Genomic DNA, 16,098 nt, shown 5'->3' on the forward strand with positions numbered 1-16,098 from the left:
TGTCCAATCCCCAGTCACCCCAGTCCGAGGCAGCACCAACACCTGGGGCCACACGCAGGGCCTTGGGATGCAGACCCGGGAGCAAAGGGGCCATCTAGCTCCCAAAACTGTTCACTGGTTTTTTAAATGTCTGTGCATCTGACTCAGCAATTCCACTGCTACATTTTTGTCTACAAAGACATTCACCGGCATCCACAAAGATGGGGGACCCGACATCCCCTCACATGACAACCCCAATAGCCTTGCAGAGGAACGAGGTCGCCTCGTGCTGATGGGCAACCATGCCCGGCACTCAGGGAAGTGAGGGGCCAGGGCCGGCCATGAGCGCACACGGGGTGGGAACAAAGCCTGCGGTGCGGACGGCTGCGAGGAGTCCCCGCACTGAGTCTCCACACTAGCATGTGCCACGCTCCCAACCCACTAGGGAGGGCAGTGGCATGACACCTACTCTAGGAAGGGAGCCACTGGTGGGCGAGCGCCGTGGGCTCTCCCAGAGGGAGGGGACTGGCCCAGCACCAGGCGGCCAGAGATGCAGCCACGCAGGGAAGGCCCGTGCTCCGAACCACGGCAAGGCTGGGGCAGGTGGTCACCTATGGATGGTGCAGCTAGATTTCTTCCCCTTCCTTTCTCTCTCTTCTTCGTGACTTACACTGCACCCCCATAAGGAGACAGACTTAAAAAAAAAAAAAAAAAAAAAAGCAAAGATACCAAAAAAAATTGGGGACAAATTGCTCTAATCAGAGACAACGTGTGGGGAGAAGAGTGGCAAGATTATTAACCAAAGAGGCCGCGTCAACATATTTACAAAAACACACCCACCAAGTTTTACTGCTAAAGCACCCTTTTTGTTAATGAAAAACCTCTCCAGTGATGAACTCCCAGAGGCCACAAACCGTTGTGTGCGTCAAAAGGGCAGATTCAACACCCTTAGGACCAACTTCTAACGTGAAGACGCAGGATAACCCGGCTGTCCCTGCTTTCAGAACTGAAGACCGATGGGCAGCCGCTGGTTTCGGTTCTGCAGCCGCAAAGGGGGCCCCGCCAGACCACCGGGCGGGACCGGGACCCAGGGGCAGAGGGGCTGGGGCTGTCTTGACGTGCTCTCCTCGGGGCAGACTGTCCCACCCCCGGCATGACCAGAGTACCTCCTGGCTGCTCTCCCGCAACCCCTCACCTCTGCCAAGCTGGCCCATGTCCATCACGAACTCCAAGCCACTGGCAGGAGGAACCAGGTGGGGGAAACCCTCCAGATAACAAGGCGCCAGAGGGACAGTGAGCAGGACGGCTGGATTCCAAGTATGGAGGCAAACAGCTCACAGCCACGAGCCCCTTTCTCTCAGGGAAGGAGGCCTACAGACAGCACCCCTACAGTCCAACCTGCGCCAGGCGGTGCCTCCGCCCTGGGACGCTCAGGCCGAGGTCAGTCTCCCTCGGGCAGGGGCTGAAGAAAGGGGACATCGGGCGAGCTGCCCCGAGGGCCACCCAAGCAGCATGCACACAACATGCTCTGGCCTCCCCTCCACGGTGTACCAGGCACCGGCATGATCCTGAAGTGGGGCAAGGACAGGCCCTGCTGGGGGCTCCCCGCCAGAGACCACACGCGCCCTCCCTGACCGCGGCCACCACCGAGCCCGCACAGCGGTCGGGGGGAAAGTCACGGGCAGACAGACAAGCGCAGGCCACACTCAGGTTCAGCCGTCCCACGTTTATGTGACAGGGCCTCCCTCTGAGCGGTAGGGACGTGAGGACCCATCAACTGGGAAGAGGCCAGGAGGCCCCACCTCACAGATTTTGCCGAGCACCCTGCGGTGGGCCATGGAAAACAGCAGACAGGGTGCAGGTGCCCAAAGGGAGGCGGCTGCCGGGCCCGCGGGCACTGAGCCCCGATAGCGCAGGACCATGTGAAGGAATGGCCTCCTCGCAGCCACCAAGGACACGAGTGACAGCACACGGCCACGGCGGGGGCTGCTGTCGGGCTCCACGTGCAGCAGAAAGGCACCGAGAACCTTAAATAGCTCCCTGCCACCGCGTCCAGAGGGCCGGGGTTAGAAACAGCAGCCACGTGCTCAGCAGCATCTCCCAACCCGTCCTCTCCAGCCCGACACAGCTGTAGCCCAGGGGGAGCGGCACCCTTCGTGACCCAATGACCCCCACACGGCCATACAACCCCACGCGCCCAATCGGGTCCAAAGACCACCGCTGGTGGACAGCGCTGGAAAGACAGCGGCCCTCCTCGGAAGGAAGGTTCTGGAGTGGCGGGAGAGGAGCGAAGGCTCTCAGGAGCACCCAAGGACCTGCCTGCAACTGGGCCCAACTCTTCTGACAAAGAGCCCCAGGACACAATTCCAGAAATCCCCACGCCCACGGCAGACAGCCCTGAGGGGCACCATCCCTCCACACAGGCTGGCCGCCTCTCTGCATGGCCAGGAAGGCCTCCCGCTTGTGTGCGGACGACCGGACAAAGGCATCCCGCCAACCTCACGGGGGGCACCCAGGACCATCCCCAGATGGACATTCCCCCAGGAAGCCCGCCCCGCAAGGTGGGGACCCTGTCCGGACAAAGAGCGGCGAGGCAAGCTCGGCCGAGGGGCCCGCTGGCCCCTTCCTGAAATGGGCCAGGCAACATCAGCTCTAACCAAGTCAGTCCGTGTGCACGGGGAGGACACTCAGGGAGGTCACAAATGCAACACCCCACACGGGGACAGAGGGACAGCGGTCCCTGGCGGCAGATATAGACTTGAGTCTTTCCTGTAATACACAGTACTTTTCCGATCACGAAGCACTACCTTTCACAAAAGCAGTTTCGGGGGAAGCCAGCCCCTACCTTCCAACCCTCGGCCAGGGCTCGGCGCGGACGCTCGGTGTGGACTCGGGGCGTCTGTTCACGCGTCGGCCCGGCCTCCGTGGAGCCAACGGCTCGAAGAACAGGACGAAGGAGCGCCATCCACAGCCCGGCCCTTCCTGCTCCCCTCAGATCCCAGAGCAGGCCCAGATCTGCTTTCTCCCCCCACCTCTCATTGCCCCCGCCTCCGGTGCATGGAGAGGTCCGCTGCAGCAAGATGATGGCCCCCGAAACGGCTGCACCCCACCACCCGCCCACACGTCTAAGAAGTCCTAAGAAGGTTCAATCCAACAAGCTACTTCGGTCTGATGAACCCTCAGCCCGCCATGCTGCCAACGGGCGCCACCACCACAGGCTCCAGGAGAGAGGAGGCGGGGTCGCCATGAGCCTCCTTGTCACCTGCGGGGGCCACGCTCTGCCATCAGAGCTCTGCAAGGATGAACTCACAGGGTCCCCCAGCAGCCCTCTTGCAGATGAGGGAGCCAGTCACAGACGGCCTCCGGCCACCAGCGACAAAGCGGCAGGCAGGATGTGACCGGGCAGACTGGCTCCTGACCACCTGCCAAGACAGCAGAGGGAGTTTCTGAAGCACGTGCTGCCCGGGACAAACGCTCCGGCGCTACAGACGGCTCACTAGACGGAGAAAACCGCCAACACCGACCGGAGGCCGTGCGGAAACGCTCCCGGGCAGGGCCGGCCGTGGGCCACAGCAGGCCAACCCCGCAGCACGCCCACCGCACGCCCACCCACGAGAACGCCAGGCTAAGAGGACAGCAATCCACAGCTCCCCGACTGGAAGAGCTCAGCCCCCAGATCCCCCAGGACGACCAAGAGCATCCGACACGGGCGGGTCCTCACGCCAGCACTGCTCCTTCCACAGGAAGCAGCTCGGTGCCGGTCGGGGCGGGACGAGTACAGAGCTATCGAGGGTCCCAGGCAAGTGCAGGCACCGCCCCTCACCAGTGCCGTGTGCAAGCGCCCCCGGGGCTTGCGGCTGTCCCAGACTAGACCTGGGCCCTCAGCCAGCAGGCACACCAAGGCCCTGCAGCGTGGCTCCTCGTGGCCTGGCTGTGGAGTGGGGTGTGGCCCCTCGGTCCTGGTCCTCCTTCCCACAGACAGGCGGGACCTCGGACCTCAGTCCTGCAGGGTGGCTGCCCGGTTCACTGCCAACGGTCCCCCTTCGTTGTGCTGGGGGTGGACACAGCTGCGCGCTGACTTACCTGAGTCTACCCCGAGCCAAGCCAGAGACCGCTCATGGGAGGGTGGAGGGGCTCCTCGCTCAGAGGGGCTGTGACCATCCTCGGGGCCCTGGACCCGGTGAGAGTTGTGACCAGCGGGGCCTATACCCTGCCGCGGCTCACGCTGACCCTTGGAGCCCAGGCATGCCGGGGGTGCCCCACGTGGGCTGGGCAGCCCTGCTGGCATTTGGATCACCAGTGCTGGGCAACATCAGGAGGAAGGGCTCAGGCTGAGGCTCTGAGAGAGGGACCCCAAGAGACGGCCTGGAGCTGGGCAGGGAGAACCCTGGCAGGAGGGTCGCTCCAGCCTCCCAGGGTCTGGCCGGGGCCTGCCCGCTGCTCACTGAGCCCGTGCCTGGCGGGCTTCGGCGTTCAGCAGACGCTCACCACACTACACCTACCCTGCTCTGGCCCAACAGAGACACCTCCAAGCACCAGGCCCCCCACCTGCACGGATCTCAGCCCCCACGGTGCTCAGGGTGGGTGGGACGGGCACGGAGGCTCTCGCTGCTCAGCCTGACACAGCCGCGTTCCCCAAGCACAGGAGCTGGATGGGCGGAGGACGAGCTGCAGCCACTCTGGGGTGCTGCTGTGCCCCCCCTCCTCGGCACCTCATCCCTCTCAGCACACACTGCGCACACAAGTCCTCGCACGGCCAGGCCACGCCGCCCACGGGCATCGGCCACGTCCTCCCGTGGCTGGCCTCCCACGAAGAGCCAGTCCAGAGACGGGAAGAAGGTACCAGAAATGAAGTGGCCTTGGCTTGTCCCAAAGTGGGGAAGAAGGACAAAGTACACCCACGCTCCTCCTCCCAAATCCCTGACGACAGAGGGAGCAGGAAGCAGGCCCCGTGCCCCAAGGCCTCGCACCCAGGCCCTCTCAAGACCATCCGGGGAGGGCCCTTCCAGGCCACCTCCTTGACCTCGCCCTTCCCTGCTTCCTGTTGTTAAAAAGAACAGGCTGGAGGCAGACGGAGGCGAGAACAGCCGACAGGGGGCCCCTTCCTGCCCTACCACGTGAGACTGCGGGCCAGCCACCCTCCAGCAGCCAGCAGGCCCAGAGCAGAAGACCGTGCCTCCCAGTCGTCCACCTGCTCCTGCTCCGTGCACAGACCTTCGGGCCCTGCAGGTCAGGACGCCCCTGAAGGCAGTGGGCGCACTCCCTGGGGTGGGTGGAGGCGCTCCCGCCCAGGGCCTACACCCCCAACAAGGAACCAAAGAAAGGCCTAGGCGACAGCAAAGGGGCTCACAGCCAGCAGCCTGCAGCCACCTCCAACGGGCGGACAGCATGCACCGCCTACTGAAGAGCTCCGGGGTGCCTCCACTGTGGGCTTCAAGATGGCACGAAGGCCACGGGGGAACCAGACACCCCCTCAGCCAAAGCAGTCCCCAGGAGGCCACCAGCAAGGCCCCCACGTTCCTGGCCTGGGCCCAGGCCCAGAGAGCAAGAACCCCCTCTCCTTGCACGTTTCACATTCGAGGTGGCACGGGGAGAAGCAATGAAACTTTCTGGGTGGGTTTTGTCACACCCTCCCTCACACTAGAGGAGGAGGGAAAAGTCTTCGGAGGGGGAGCTTTACAAACTCCCTGAAGACGGCCCCTGGAAAGCCCTGGGAATCCGTGCTGGGAGCTCCTCACCCCCGCGGCAGGACCGGCCTCTCGGAATCGGGCTTGGCCTGAAAAGAGACGCAGCTCTGCCGCCCTCTGGTGAACAGGCTTCACGCCTGCACCTGCTCCCAACTGAAAGCCAAGGTCACAGCACTGCAGCCACGGAGGCGGAAGATGAAGAGGACGGGCACACGTGCTCCGTGTGGGCTTCCCCTGCTCCGGGGGTCCCCGCAGCAACGTCCCTCCACCGCAGCCCGGGGCCGGCCTGGTCCCAGCGCCACCTCCCTACCCTCTCCCGCCACAGCCTCGTCAGCCCCCAGAGTGCCTCCTGGCAGCCTGCGCGCCGGCCCAGCGTGTCCACCGTGCTCGGCAGTGATGCTGACATTCTCCCCTCCCACAGCCCTGGCCAGGCCCATCCTCCTCCAGGCCTGCCCCAGCCTGCCTGCCTCGCTGGGCTTGAGTCCCGGGGCCGGCACTGCCCGGCTCAGGCCCCGGACCGAGTACTGGCCCGACACCCTGGGTGCTTGTGTGAGAACACACTGCACTTGTCTCCTGCGACTTTGCAGCACAGAGAACGACACAGCTAGAAACAGGAAGGGCACAGGGTGTCCCGTGCCAGGGAAGGACGCGGGAGCTGGACGCTCACCCCAGACCTGCCCTGGGCCCTCAAAGATGGATGCAGAGGAGCTTCGAAGCCACTTCACACCCAGACCCACGAGCCCACAGACCCCGACCCCCAGGGCAGAGCCAAGTTCCCCCGGGGATGGGGGGGCTGTCTGCAGCAGGAACTAGGGGTGGCCTGTGGCTCTACACCACATCCTCCTGCCCCCATGGGGCGCCACAGGGGCCACAGGCCACCACACAGAGCCCAGGGGGTCCCCCACAGGGAGCTCAGCACCCCTGCCTGGAATGGAAGGTGGGCCCAAGGAGGGACAGACTCGGCTCCCCGGCCAGCAGGGCTCCCAAAGGCTCTACGTACAAACAGGAAAGACGCCACCAGCAAAGCACCCACGGGGCCAAACAGGCCCCTTGTGTGTGAGCACAAGTCCGCACAAGGGGAGGAGGAGCACGGGTGTGCACGTGGGGCAAGGGGGGCCACAGGCGTGCACGTGGTGGGGACGTACAACAGGCATCTGTCCGCGCAAGGGGATGGACCTACAAGCAGGCCAGAGCTCCTCCCCGAGCAGGCTCGGCCACCTCCGGACCACACACCCCTGCACGGGGTGGCCTCATGGCCAGAGGCAGACAGCAGTTCTATTTGTGACTCAGCTCAGGGTGAGGACTCGTGGGAGAGACGCGTCTGCGCTAATCCAGGCCGACAGACACCCTGGGCCTCACGACCCAGCAGGTGACTGAGCCGCAGCTGAGTCCTCAGATGCCACCTTCCACAGGACCTGCACCTGCCCTGGGCCAGCAGCCCCAGCTCACACCAGGGGAGCCACACGGCCCATCGTCTCCCCGTGGGACCCAGGGCACCGGCCGGTGGGGAGGCGAGGTGACCCAGGCCAAGATGGAAGAGCCGCTGGCAAAGAGGGAGGCGCGGTGGGGAGAGGCTGGAACACTGCCACCTGTCACCAGAGGCGGCCGGACACCGCGGGCCAACAGGGAGGAGCTGTGCCTTCTGCAGCGTTGAGCCGGGCACGGACTAAAACCAAGCAGGGTGTCCGGGCTGCTAACACCTCCCGCCTGCTAACCCACCTTCACCAAAACAGGCCAAACAGGACAAAAACAGTACTACATGTACCGTCTGCAGATAAGCAACCGAGGCCCAGAGCAGACCCAGTGCCCCCGCTGAGAGCTGCCAGCTCTCCAGGCTCCGGTGCCCACGCTCGGAACCCTCAGCAGCCCCGCCCCAGGCTACCTGCCCATCTCAGGGTCCCCAGGACCCCTGCCTCCCCCGGAGGCCCTCACGGCTCTGCCCAACACACCCCATGCTCTGAGCTCCACACCCACAGTCCAGGCCCTCTCCTTCTGTAAATGTTTAATTTTCTGTATATTTTTAGGACATTTTGATATCCTAAAAAAACACCTTTCCGGCTGGGGGGTAGCCAATTCCCATCTTCAGCCTCCTAACCACACTGGCGCGTCTGCCCACGTGGCCCTGGGTGCTGTGTCCCCGTCTCCAGGACCTGAGAGTACAGCACACTCTTTCCTGAGCTGCTCTCGTCTCTTCTTGTGACCACAACTGACTGCCCAGCTCATAAAGAAAACAAAGTACTTTCCTTCCTTCTCTCCTCCCCTCCTCCTGGCCACCTCCCTTATGGTTTTCAGGTCTCCATCACCCAGACTTTTAGCGTTCCCTTTGCTGAAAGTAACATCTTGCTCTTTCTGGGTGGCCGTGCTCCCTGAGCAGCCAATGCCACCTACGGTGGTCCGGAATGTTCTAAAAAGCCCTCAGACTCAGTGCAAAGGCAAGAAGTAACCGAGTTCTGTCTGCTGAGCAGAAGACTTGCTCAGTGAGTGCAAGGTCCCAGATCTGCCGGCAGGTCAGCTAACACACCAAGGTGCTGCCGCGGCAGGGGCTCCCAGGGAGGCCCCCACAGGACTGCAGTGGCTGCTAGGACCCAATCAGGAGATGGCAGGGACTTGGCCATACATAGCCAGTAACCGGGAGGACCAGTCTGGGATCCAGGATCTTCAAGAGGAGACCAGAAAAGATGGGAGGGGCTTCTGAGCTCCTATAAAGGCCAAGCGGGAGCCACTAGGCTACTGGCCGGTATGCACTGGAGAGTGATGAAAACCAGGTTCAACAGGGCTGGGTGGGGTCCCAGGGCCGCTGGTGCTGGCTGCGGATACCCCTAAGGTGGGAACTCAGCCTCAGCCGGTCTCCCTGTGCAGGAGAGGCGGAGAGGCGAGGGAGGAGAGAAGTGGGGAGAGAGGGGAGCAGACCGTGCCCTGCAGGGAACCGGGCCAGCAGTGCCAGAGGGAGGCCCTGCCGTCACCCCACTCCCAGGTGGGGCCACATCATCTGAGCTCAGCAAAGGGAGAGTCCAGCCCCTACACTGTCACACCCCCCAACCCTGCACCATCCGTGAAGGGGACAAGGTGCGCCGGCCCCTCAGACACGGGAGCGCTGCCTGGCCGGCACGGCTAACGGAGCCCCACGCGACTCCTAGGCAGGCCGCGGGGCACACCTGCCCGGCAAATGCCACGCTCACCTGACAGACCAAGTGAACAGATGCTCCAAAATCCAGCAGCCAACGATGCGGATCATCAGGGTCCCATGCCGGTCTACACCTGCACTAACGCTCCGTCCCCACTACTCCCTCTGAACCTTCAGGGCACAGGCGTACGGACGGCTTCTCCCACTCTCTGCCCTGGGTCTCCACCTGGGGCCGGCCCCTCACAGAGATCCCGCTACAGGCAGGCCGGGAGCAGGCACAGGACTCAGGGTCCCCGTGCCCACAGACAGCCCGGCTGACCTCTCCCCTGCAGCGCCCACCTCTCAGGGAAGTAGGAATCTGTGTGCCCTGCGCTTCAGTGGACACGGCTCCCACTGAGATGTCGGTCAGCTGCCACAGGAACAAAAGCCACACATTCCACGGCTACTTTTCGCCACGCCTCTGGGTGGAGGGGAGACGTCAAAGGGCCACGGCAAGTGGCAAGAGCCTGGCGCTCATCATCAGACAACAGATCTGTCCGGGTTCGGCCACTCCAGGCTGAGCCTCTGCTACCTTGGGCTGCACACAGCCACAGCTATGCAGCCACAAACACGACACTCACTCACAAGGACCACCGGGTGGAGCAAACGAGAAGGTGAGAGCGTGGGCCAAGCAGCCCCGTCCCCCGCCTGGCCGCCTGCCCACTCGGCAGAGCGCTTGGCCTGTGCAGGGAGAGACCCGGTGCCCCAAGAGGCAGGCGGCATGCCGGCCCAGACCAATACGACCAAACAGGCAGAGCCCATCCCAGGGCAGAAGGCCAACAGCTTCACAACCACTGGGGGAGGTGGGACAGGCTGGAGGAGAGGCCACAGGGTGGCATGCGGGGGAAGACATCTGTCAGCTCTGGAAGAGTAACGTCAATTTAAAAAAACTCCTGAAGACGGGGCACCTGGATGGCTCAGCCAGTCAAGCATCCGACGCCTGACCTTGGCTCGAATCATGATTTCACGGTTCCGGAGTTCGAGCTCCACGATGACAGTGTGGAGCCTGCTTGGGATCCGCTCTCTCTCCCTCTCTTTCCGCCCCTTCTCTGCTCACGCTCTCTCTCTCAAAAGTAAACAAACATTAAAAAAAAATTTTAGGGGCGCCTGGGTGGCTCAGTCGGTTGAGCGTCCGACTTCAGCTGGGGTCATGATTTCGCAGCTAGTGAGTTCGAGTCCCACGTCGGGCTCTGTGCTGACAGCTCAGAGCCTGGAGCCTGTTTCGGATTCTGTGTCTCCCTCTCTCTCTGTCCCAACCCACTCGCATTCTGTCTCTCTCAAAAATAAACGTTAAAAAAAATAAAAGTTTAAAAATAAAAAAAAATAAAAAAAATTTTAATAAAAAATAATAAATATATAAATAAAAAACAAGCAACGTATAGGTTAACCTGAAATTTGCCCCAGCCCACACGTGAGCACATTAAACCCAGCCTGGCACGGTGCTACAAACACCCAGACCTTAGCCGCACATTCTCACCTCTCCTGATGGAAGCAACGCTCCTTGTGTCTGGGTTCAGCTTCTGCACCAAGGCACTGGGGTCTATCTTGGTCCCGGCAAAAACATCAGTGTTCATGAAAGCCCATTCCTAAGAAGGAAAGAAGACGTGAGACTTCCCTGTGGCTCCAGAATGCAAACGTAAGGCCGGACACAAAGCAGGGGGAGCCCTCTGGGGGCCTTCAGAAGAGCAAGGCTGGGCCAGCTCCTGCTCAGAGGGCCTAGGAGAGGTAACCCTCGCCCCCCCCCCCCCGAAGCTGAGCCCGGGGGCCAGTGGGAGCTCAGACCCTGGGGCCCTAAGGCAGCACGTCTTCCCGCCCCCCTCAAACCACCAAATGGGCTTGGCTCTTGGCGTGCAGACCGTCTCAGACTCGGGACTGGCAGCGACTAGAAACACGAGCTCCACATTCAGAAGCACTGGGACAGGAAGCAGATTCCCTTCCGAACCTGCACCACCTCATTCTTCCATAGCACTCTCCCCCATTTCACAGCCACTGCTCCCCCTCAATCGTCTCCCCCCAGGTCAGCTTCCGACACAAGATCAGCCCCACACGGAGACTTCAAAACCCTCCCAGTCACTGCCAGTCACACTCTGCTGAGCCCACCTCCCAGGCCCACCTGACTCATTTCGGGTCCAGCTCCAGGACAGGGACCCCAGAGGGACTGGAGCACTGACCCCCAGGGGAGCCACAGACCAAGACAGGACTGGGGTGAAGCAGAAACTGGCCCAAGGTGTGGGCTTGGCCTGCAGCCCGGAGCTCGCACAGAACACCTGCGAGAGAAGCCCAGACTCGCTCCTCGGGAGTTCGCAGGGTGGGAGGGAAAGTCAGTAAATAAGAGACAGAAAACTCACAGGGGCAATGCTGGAGCCTAGGAGCGGCTGGGAGCACCACGCAGGGAAGGCCAGCGCGGCAGAGTCCTCCCGCCAAGGAGGAGCCACAGGAGACTAGGGGCAGGGTGCACACGGCCAATCCCCGCTTCTTTCTGCACAGCCATTCAGACCCCGTTCACAGTGGTACTCCACATCCAACTGCTTCAAGGTTTCGGAACTCAACACGACAGGCGTCGATGCTGCGTTGTTAAACGTCTTCGGAGGACCACAGTGTCGTTACGTGGCTAGGAACTAGTAGTCCACCTACTCCGTGTTAGAGCTCAACAGCTATACCCTTCGTTCTACAAGTTCCATCTGTTGCTTTTTTCTTCTCGTCTGCCTAGTCTCAACGTTTTCTTTCCTCACTTCTCTTACTTCTACACTTTGAACGTACTTATTTCACAGTCTCCATCTGATAATTCCATTTTCTGCCCTCACGGCCTCTAATTCTGATGCAGACTCTCACTCACGGTGGGCTGTTTCCCTTGAACTTTGGCTGTGTCCTGAGCTCAGGAGGATTTTGCCCACCGTGAGAATCCCACCTGGCCTGGCTGGCACAGGGATTAAGAGCCAGGGCTATATGGAACCTCTGCCAGATGGGCAGGGAGAGGGGTGTGGCAGACTGTCTCCCAACAACCATTTAACTGAAGAAAACTAAAAGTCTCATCAAGAACAGAAAGAATTTATTGGGGCGCCCGGGTGGCTCAGTGACTTAGGCACCCAGCTCTTGATTTCGGCTCAGGTCATGATCTCAGGGTCGTGGGATCGAGCCCCATGTCAGGCTCTGTGCTGAGCATGGAGTCTGCCTGTGACTCTCTCTCTCTCTCTCTCTCTCTCTACCCCGCCTCCCCCCATACCCCCCATCCTGCTCTCTCTCAAAATAAATAAACATTAAAAAAAAAAAAAAAAAAGAACAGAATCTATGGCTTAAGAGCTATGCCCTGTTATCCACCCCCACCTTACAGAAACTCCCTTGGGAGCTCTACTCCTGGCTCCCCAGCTCCCAGCTGCCAACGAAGCCCCCACCTTGTGCCACAGGCACTAGTCCAAGAAGGTGAGCCAGACGGTGGGGATCCCTTCTCCCACCCCGCCCCCACCTGTTGGACAGAAGCACCACCTGAGGCCGGGGAGGCTGAGAACAGCGATTCTCACCCCTCATCCCAGCTTCTCTAGGCCACAGGTACTAGCAAGCCAAGAAGATGACGCGGGACCACCCCCAGCGCCCGCTTGTAGAGAGGGGTGTCAACAGGGAGAAGCTGAGGCTGTCCCTGCCCCCCTCCTCGTGTGGGCACAGAGGTCCTGCCAGAGGCGGGACTTTATCTGGAATGCACTGTGGGGACTCACAAGTCTAGGGCGTCGTTGAAAACACTGGAGATCCAGGCAGACGGTGGGGGCGCTCCGTAGCTCCAAAACACCAGCAGCAACAAGGTAAGCACATAGCAGAGCAAGCGGAAGTTTAGCAGAGGCCACATCAGAAAGAGAGGCAAGTGCCCTGTGGGTGACGGTCAACGCTGGAGGTCTAGGCTGCCCCTCAAGGGCAATCAGAACCGTATGGGGCACACGAGAAAGTGTTCCCCAAACCAAACACAACACGGGGCAGAGGCCGACCGGCACAGGGACCTAGGCGCAGCCTCCGAGCAGACGCTGGCTCAGCAACAAGCCGCTGTGGCCCTGGGGCAACTCCCAGCGGCAGCAGCTGGAGGCTGCATGAAGCTCAAGGCTGTGCGGGGCCAGGAGTATCACAGCGAGTCTCCAAGCTGCTAGTCCCTGCTGGGAAGCAGATCAAAAATGTAAACTCCCTGAACTGTGACCGCAGCCCGGAGCCACACACGTACATCCAGTGGTAAGAAGCAAACACCTAATGGGACACAGGGGCTCAAGCACAATCTTGACCAGTAAGTGGCTCAGACAAACCCACCTGGTCAGGCTAAAAGACAAAAACAAAAGAGCATAAGCAGGGAGATGAGAGGCTGCACGCAGACCTCACATAGTTCAGAGCCAGGCCAATAAACAAGTAAAACGACCAGGCAACACCCCCCTCCCCCCGCCCAGTGCTACCATACATCACTAGGAAGATTAATAAAGGGAGTCAGGGGACCAGCAGGGGGAGCTGCAGCCCTCCTCAAAGTCAACTTGCAGGCCCAATGGGAAGAGACACACTTGACCTTAGACCTTGCAGGTGGATAGCCTCTCCTATCCCAGCTGGAGGAAGAAAGGCTTTCTGTACCCCCACCCCGCCCCCACCACAACTCAGCCAACAAGAAGCGGAAGGACACAGAGAAAAAGAACAGAGCCCTACGAAAGGAAATACGAAAGAAGAGGCCTTACAGAAAAATGAAGAGAAACAGCCTCGCAGGAAAACGAATGGTCTTAGAGCACCATACTCATGCCTACGGGTGTCCCCGGTAAGTACCAGAGAGACAGAGAGGCAGAAAAATATCCAAAGAAATAATAGCTGAAAACTTGCTGAATTTGAGGAAAACACTAACTGATACGTGCAAGAAGCTCAAAGACTCCAAGTAGGATAAAGAAACTCCACACAGAGTAAGTACAAAGAGAACTACACTGAGACACGACAGAGTCATGTTTACAGGCAACGAGAACCACCTGAAAGGAGTAAGATGAACAAGGACCCCCGACCTACAGGGAACCCCAATACGACGGACAGCTGACCTCACACACAATGGAGACCAGAACATGTGGGATCACATTTCAATGTGCGGAAAGACAAAGTCAGCCAAGAATCTTACATCCAGCAAAACCATCTTTCAAAGATGAACGTAAAATAAAGAGAATCCCACATAAACTGAAGCCGAGACCATCTGTCGCTAGCGGACCTGCCTTCTGAGAAACATTAAGGAAGTGTTTTAGGCTGAAAAGGAATGTTACCAGACAATAATCCAAAACAAAACAAGAAGCCTGTTACAGGTAAACATACAGCTAATTACAAAAGATAATTGTAAGAACCTAAGGTCGGGTTGTAACACGTACAGACACAGCCTGCAGAACAGTAACAGCACAGCAAGGGGATGAGAGGGAGGGAGTTACACAGCACAAAGGTCCTACCTTTCTCTGCACCGAAGAGACAGAAACACCTATATCATAAGCCCCACATCAATTGCTAAAGGACATGAAGTGACAAAGGTTCTCTTCATGACCAAACTCTGCTTAACCTCCCTCAGTCCCCATGCAATCTTGTCTGCCGTGCTCCGCGAGCCCCTCAGTTGACTTTTCACATTACCAAAAGCACGAGCAACCAAGGAAAAGAAGCTGGACCTTATAAAAAATGAAAACTTGTGCTTCCAAGGATATCAAAAAAAAGAAAATAAAAAAAGACACCACCTCACAGAACTAGAAAAAAAAAATATGCAAACCACGTATATCTGGTAGGTGTTTAGCATCCAGGATATAGAAAGAACTCTCACAACTCAACAACAAAACACACAATTTCAAAATGGGCAAAGGACTTGAACGGACATTTCTCCAAAAAAAGATCTACAAATAGACAACAAGCTCATGAAAAGATGATCCACATTATTGGCCCTCAGGGAAATGCAAGTCAAAGCCATGAAATACCACCTCGCGTCCATCAGAATGGCCGTAATCAAAAACATGGCCAATAACAAGTATTGGTAAGGATTCAGAGAAAGTGAAACCCTCATATGTTACCGAAGAGAATGTAAAACGGCGCGGCCACCGTGTTAAACACAAAGTTCCATACGACCCGGCAACTCCACTCCCAAAGTCCACACCAGTATCGTCCACGATGGCCCAAAATTAGAAACCACCTTTCCACCAACTTGGGAACGATGAAGATAACGTGGTGTGGCAGAGTAGCAACCACACAGTGGAGTGTTTCCACCCATAAGAAAAATGAAACCAACACACTGCTCTAGAAACAAGGATGAGCCTCAGAAAAAACTACCTGAAAGAAGCCAGACACACAAGGCCACAGCCGGTACTGCACCATATCCGAAAAGTCAGCGCGGTCAAACCTGCACACAACGGATGCCACCCGCAGCGGCCGCTCAGGAGTCCAGACTTAGCCAGGGCAGCGGCCACATTCTCCTCCCCGACACCGGCCCTGGGCGCCAGCATTTGCGTGTCAACCCCGCCCAGGAGCCCCGTGGACACCCACGCACACAAAACGGATTTTGGACACAAACAGCCGCACGCAAACAGGAAGTGGACTCCTCGTGGCCAGAACGATTGATAGTAAGTAAGGATTTCTAGGGGCGCCTGGGGGGCTCCATCGGTCCAGCCTGAGACTTCGGCACAGGTCTCGAGGTCACGGTTCCAGTTGGAGCCCCGCATGGGGCTCTGTGCTGACAATGCAGAGCCTGCTTGAGAGTCTCTCTCTGCCCCTCCCCCACTGGCCCTTTTTCTCTCTCTCTCAAAAATAAACTTAAAATAACTACACAAACATTAAAAAAATAAGTACAGGGTTTCTTTTTGGGGTGATGAAAATGTTCTGAAATGTGTAGGGACCACCGAACTACGTTGTGAACCTAACACTAAAGAACGCCCACTGAACGGGACACTTCACAGGAACGAGTTTTGGGACACGTGAATGACACGGGGTTATTCCAACACGGTGTTCGTAAGGGCCAGATCGCGTGTTAAAACGGCAGCTCCGTCCTCAGCAGCTGAGCGTCCCTGGTCGGAACGGAGGTCAGGGCCGTAGGGAAGAACAAACCAGGCTGTTCGCGCTCGCATTCCGCTCCCCGGGGCCCCGCCAGCCCCCCATTGCCAGGCGGCGGGCTAAGCGCGTGCACGCGCCCGCGGGCCCGCCCACGTTACAACACGTGGTCGGCCGGCCCACCACCACCGGCAGGAGGAAGCGCCGAGGCGAGCGGGCTAGAACCCGGACGAACCCCGAAAATATCACTGAGCGAGGGAGGGG

At 59.2% G+C, this 16,098-nt stretch overlaps 1 protein-coding gene across 3 annotated transcripts in view; it reads right to left on the reverse strand.

The window, feature by feature from the left end:
- The window catches only part of SLX9 (SLX9 ribosome biogenesis factor), a 34,445-nt gene that overhangs the window by 17,729 nt on the left and 618 nt on the right, over window positions 1–16,098 (reverse strand). For all 3 annotated transcript variants that reach the window (XM_027041431.2, XM_053220458.1, XM_053220457.1), the window contains exon 2: window positions 10,307–10,415. In XM_027041431.2, the coding sequence (XP_026897232.1) occupies window positions 10,307–10,415 (109 nt within the window). The remainder of the gene's footprint in view (window positions 1–10,306; window positions 10,416–16,098) is intronic.

Source organism: Acinonyx jubatus, chromosome C2 (assembly GCF_027475565.1).
Source record: "Acinonyx jubatus isolate Ajub_Pintada_27869175 chromosome C2, VMU_Ajub_asm_v1.0, whole genome shotgun sequence".
NCBI lineage: Eukaryota > Metazoa > Chordata > Mammalia > Carnivora > Felidae > Acinonyx > Acinonyx jubatus.